The sequence below is a fragment of the Fukomys damarensis genome, unplaced genomic scaffold (genome assembly GCF_012274545.1).
Source record: "Fukomys damarensis isolate Sample0158 unplaced genomic scaffold, DMR_v1.0_HiC HiC_scaffold_39, whole genome shotgun sequence".
Classification (NCBI taxonomy): domain Eukaryota; kingdom Metazoa; phylum Chordata; class Mammalia; order Rodentia; family Bathyergidae; genus Fukomys; species Fukomys damarensis.
This window is the reverse complement of record NW_022900951.1, coordinates 48,886,946-48,892,379: the sequence shown is the minus strand read 5'-3', so window position 1 is coordinate 48,892,379 and position 5,434 is coordinate 48,886,946. Positions and strand designations below refer to the sequence as shown.

At 32.8% G+C, this 5,434-nt stretch overlaps 1 protein-coding gene across 1 annotated transcript in view; it reads left to right on the top strand.

Annotated features, from left to right (window-relative positions):
* Faah2 (fatty acid amide hydrolase 2) overlaps positions 1–3,127 on the top strand; it is a 186,178-nt gene extending 183,051 nt beyond the window's left edge. Inside the window, exon 11 of the mRNA XM_010615713.1 lies at positions 2,952–3,127. Coding sequence (XP_010614015.1) covers positions 2,952–3,127 — 176 coding nt within the window. The remainder of the gene's footprint in view (positions 1–2,951) is intronic.
* Positions 3,128–5,434: the final 2,307 nt, after the last annotated feature.

The following is a 5,434-nucleotide window of genomic DNA, read 5'->3' as shown; positions in this document are numbered from 1 at the left end:
GTATAATCTAATTAATGGAGCAATTCCATATACATTAATATTTCAACAGTGTTCAACTTAATAAGATATAATTAGCTATCTGAAAATCTATAAATACTAATGGTTACATTACTAAGTGTAACAGTGCAGTAATGGGAATGTAAAAAAATTGCCTTTGAATAACAAAGTAAGAAAAGATTAAAAGGAGGTGGTACAAATGTGGATTACAAGTCTCCCAAATTGAGCAATGCTTAATGAAATAATTGAGTCTTAAGTAAGTTGTTGCCTGGGGAGTGAATTTAGGTAGGACCACATCCTTCATGCCATTGATGATTATTGACCTGCCCGAGATTTTAGTCTTGGAAAAGAATGAAGTGATCACCATGACTGAGTGGGATCTCATCTTGGAAAGGGCCATTTTTTTCTTCTCTGTTGATATTCCTGGGCCAAAAATTGCCATCCCTCCTAGACAATGCTTAAGTGAGTACCAACTTTCTGAGGTTACTGGTTGGCCACTAGGTGTAGGCTGGATGAGGTGCTCCTTTGTAGATAAGTCTTTAGGAAGAGCAATGGCACTCAGGGCAATTATTAGATGACTACTGGAGTTGAACAATATATCAGATGTGACCATGCTCAAGTATTACAGGCCCTACATTGGCTATATAACCTGGGAAAGACTTAGGAGAACCAGGAATATGTGGGATCACTACTGCTACTGGCTTTGAATAAGCCAGATAACTCCTTCCACAAATAAATACTCACCTGCCCTTGCCCCTCAACCTGTCTAATTCTGAAGAAGATCTCAGTAGTTTATAGGAGAGCTGACTAATGCCTTGTGCCTGGCATATCTGTGGAATCTTCTTCCTTCAGAGTTATGCTCTTAGCTAGTATCTTTAATGTGGCACTTCTATTTGCTACAATGCTGAACTACTGCCAAAGTTTACCTGGTCACTTCTGTATGTGGTGCTATGCAAGCTTGTGGGATGTATGATATGTTCAATATAAAGCCATTCCTCATACCATTTGAATGTGGCTCTTCTGGGTTTGGTGATCAGATGAGTTGTCTCTGCCCTCCCACATTCAGCGATATTCAAGAAACTATTCTTATCTATGGATAATTGTATTTTTGTGAACACTAGTGGAGATGTAGAATTCCTCTTCCTCCATCTTGTTAACATCACTCTTTACTGTTCTCATAATTAAAATTTTGGCAAAAATTCCAAGATAAATCTATGGGGAAATTATTATCTTCATAAAGTGATTTGAGATAATTGGATAATCACATGTAAAAGAAATTGAACCCCTATTTCATAACACATGCATAAACTAACTTAAAATGCATGAGCTATCTAAATATTACAGCTAATACTGCAAATGTTTTAAAAGAAACCATTTTGTGGCCTTGAATTAGTCAAAGCTTAGTCAGACAGAGCATGGAAAACATATCCAATAAAAGAAAATATATAAATATTGGACTTCATAAATAATTTAAAATTTCCATTAAAAGAAACTACATAAATAAAGTTAAAGGAAAACATTAGCCTGGGAGAGAATATTTGCAAATTCTATATGTACTAAGTATTTAATTTTTGCCATTCAATAATATTACATTAAAATAATGATAATACATAAAAACTGTTTAGAAGTGGACAATGGATTTCAATATATATTTCTCTAAAGAAGATATAGAAATGTGCATAAAAATAAGTGCATAAAAATGTTCAACATCATTATTCAGGTAAATTTAACTTAAAACCACAATGGAGTATCACAGCACACGCATTAAAATACTATGCTAAACAAAATAAGTATTCATTAACAAGCAGAGGAACTCAACATATCATACATTTTTCCTTCCCTCCTCCCTCTTTTTTTAATTTATTTTTTTCATACATTTTGATAGGATGGTGCAAAACCAGTAGAGTCTTTATGATATATAATGTTTTCGTATGAAGCATAAATTTAATATCTGACCAAAAATTTCAGTCTTTTGTACATATGAGTATAGAAAAACATTTTTGTAGATTTCTATGTTTATCACAGTATAATTAATAATAGCCAAAAGAAGGCTAAACTGTCTTTAAATTGGTGAATAAATCATCAAAATTTAGCATATTCATTCAATGTTATACTGCTTAGAAATAAAAGCAATCACGTGGATAAACCTTGAATGCCTTTTGCTAAGTCAAAAATTCAGACAAAATGCACCAAATCATATGATTCTATTCAATGGAGATGTCCAGGGAAAGAAACTCATAGAGGCAAGAACCAGATTAGTGTTGTCTAAAAGTTTGGATAGTAGGGGAATGAAGAAAAATTGATTGCTACTATAGAATTGATTATGTAGGTGTTAGATATGTTCAATTTAGGTTATGGTGCTAATTGAACAATTAGTTAAATTTATTAACAATGATTGAATTATACACTTGAAATAGGGAGAATCATATGTGAATTATGCTGCAACAAAGCTTTGTAAAACTAATGAATTAAAAAATTACAGTTTACAACAGTCTAGTGGAAATTAATATTACACAATGTCCATAAGTAAAAGGAAAGTCTATTCATTTGAGAACATATTACTTTACCTTAGCATTCATTCTGTTTTTTCCTTTCTGAAAATGCTATTTTCCACAATTTAGGAATAGCACAGTGGTAACATTCTAACATACTCAGCTGATCCCAAACGTTTTTGTGTTAAGATTCTGAATTTAGCTTTTATTAGCCAGGTAAACTTAAACATATTATCCAGTTTTTCTATTCTTAAATTCTTTCATCAGAAAAATAAAGATAATAATTAGCTCCTAATATGAATTTTTGGATACCAATTCAAATATTTATTTGACACAGTTTCTGGATAAGTTATGAGAGTCAAACTAAATGTCTTTAAAGCTTTTATGCTTCTTATAGATAAAATGATGAGAAAAATAAGTTTTCAAATTAGGCCTATTTTTTTAACTTTTTTTTTTTTTTAGGTATCTTCAATGCCCTGGGTTTGCCTGTGACTCAGTGTCCACTGGGTTTGAATACCGAAGGACTTCCTCTAGGAATCCAGGTTGTGGCTGGACCCTATAATGATCACTTAACCTTGACTGTGGCCCAGTACTTGGAGAAAAGTTTTGGGGGCTGGGTATGTCCTGGAAAGTTTTAGCAGGACATTCTCCATATAAAAGTGTGTGTATGAGTGAGTTTATTTTGATTGGGTAAAATAAAGCACCAGCAGGGAAATAGATACAAAAAAGATAGACTTTATTCACATATTTGGTTATTCTTCTGCCTTTATTTCACTATTTTTCCTTACTGTAAGTCATAATTGATTTCCACTTTCATTCGACTGGAGAATGTGCTCCTATAAAAAGATAGGGGTGGGCCAGGGATTTAGCTCAGCGCTTTGGTGGCCTGCCTTGCAAGCGCAAGGACCAGAGTTCAATCCCCGGTTCCAAAAAAGGAGGGGGGCAATACAATTTCCAAATGCTCTAATGGTGTCTGTTTTATATTATGTATGGAGAGTAAAGGAAGGAACTGTTAATTCTAATGAAAGCATCTTAGGAAAATTACAAAATAGATCATGCTTAAACTGAGAATAGAAAGACACTTATGTAATTTTCAGGATGGAGTAAAGCAATTATATTTAATATGACCAATAATAACAAAAAATAAAGCATAAGACTGCACAGTATATTCTTGCATTACAGTACAATAATAAGACAGCTTTGGAGCTGCAGAGTTGTACAGATGCAATGAGTCAATAACAAGTAAAGGACCACCAGTTCCAAAAGTTTAAAAAACTATTTCATATTTTTCTCCAGTAAGTTCTAGACAACTACTATGGAAATTAATTCAGAGATTCCTTTAAAAATGAAAATAGTACTTTGTGACTATATTCTTAAGTGAAATAAATAGGACATACTTGAGTAAATACTGAATAGTTTCTCTGGTGTGAAAAACTAAAAGTGTAAATAATGTTCAAATGGTGTAATTGAGAGGATGAAATAGGAAGAAAATGGCTAAAGGGGAAATGAGAAGGGAAGGGGAGAGGAAATAAGGGAAGAGAAAAAAATGTGAAAAAATGAACAATGGAAACAATGTCTTTATAAATAGGGAAAGATGAAGGGAGAGCAGGGGTATGGGGAAAAAACGAGAACCAAGATATATCATAGAAACATACAAGACCCCAAGGATAAATGTAACTGTACTGTTTGTTTAAATGTACCAATAAATTTAATGGAAAAAAGGAAAACAGAAATTCCGTTTGAGCCAGCTATTTCCCCTGTATGTATATTCCCAAAAGAGTTAAGTATATAATATTATAGTGATACATGCAAGCACATGTTTAAGGCAGCACAATTTATCATAGCTAAGTCTTTGAAGCTATAACATATATAATGTATTGCTTGATGAATAGGTAAAGAAAGTGTAACATTTATACAAAGAGGTACTACTGTGCCATAAAGAAGGATAAACTTGAATCACTTGTAAAAATGAATGCACCTTGAGATCATAACGTTAAATAAAATAAATCAGAGATTTGAAATTAAACATCACATGCTTTATTTTTATAAGAAACCCCAAATACAAATAAAGAGAAAAATAAATTATAGATGGTGGAAAATAGGGAAACAGATCTTTTGAAAAAATGAAGGGGACCAGGAGATAATGGGTGATGGAGGAAAGGAAGGGGAAGGAGTTTATAATAGAATTAACATGTGTTGTGTACATGTATGAACTATCATTCCAATAGGGAATGAAATCACTGTTCTGGAAAAACAATAACAAATAAAAATTGGGAAGAAAAAGTATAGAATCAATGGAACCTGTGTAAAAATAATCACACATTACACTCCCATTCTTCTTTCCAAATACTTTCTTCCAATAAAATGAACCCAGATTTCTTGGCGAAAAAACAACTATTGTCAGGATGGAGGTAGAGAAACTTAGAAGAATCATTCAACTTGCGTACAGGACTTGAAAATACATGAGGGAAGAAAAACAAGGAATGAATAAAAAAGCCTTGTATGGTCTGTAAAATAGCATTAAAAGAGTGAATGTATGAGTCATTGATGTTCAAGAGAGAGTAATTTTTTTCTTTTTATTGAGGTTATTGGTACAATCTAGGTATACAATACAATTACATTCATTATTGGGATTCTGTACCTTTATATAATAGGTCTTGATTCTCATTTTTCCCCTTGTCCCTGCCCTCCCTTCACCCCCTCCTCCCCTCCCCATTTACAAACACTTTATTTCCATTTTTTCAGTTTCTCATATTTTTTTTCTCTCCCTTATTACCTTTCCCCCACCCTTCCCACTTTCCCTACACCTTTAGCACTTTACTTCCTATTTCACAGCTTTAGGATCCTGTGTACTATTATAGTTTTTCACACCAAAGAAGCTATTCGGTATTGCAGTTAAAGAAATCTCTGTATGAACATTAAAAATAGGGAATTCTAAAATAAAA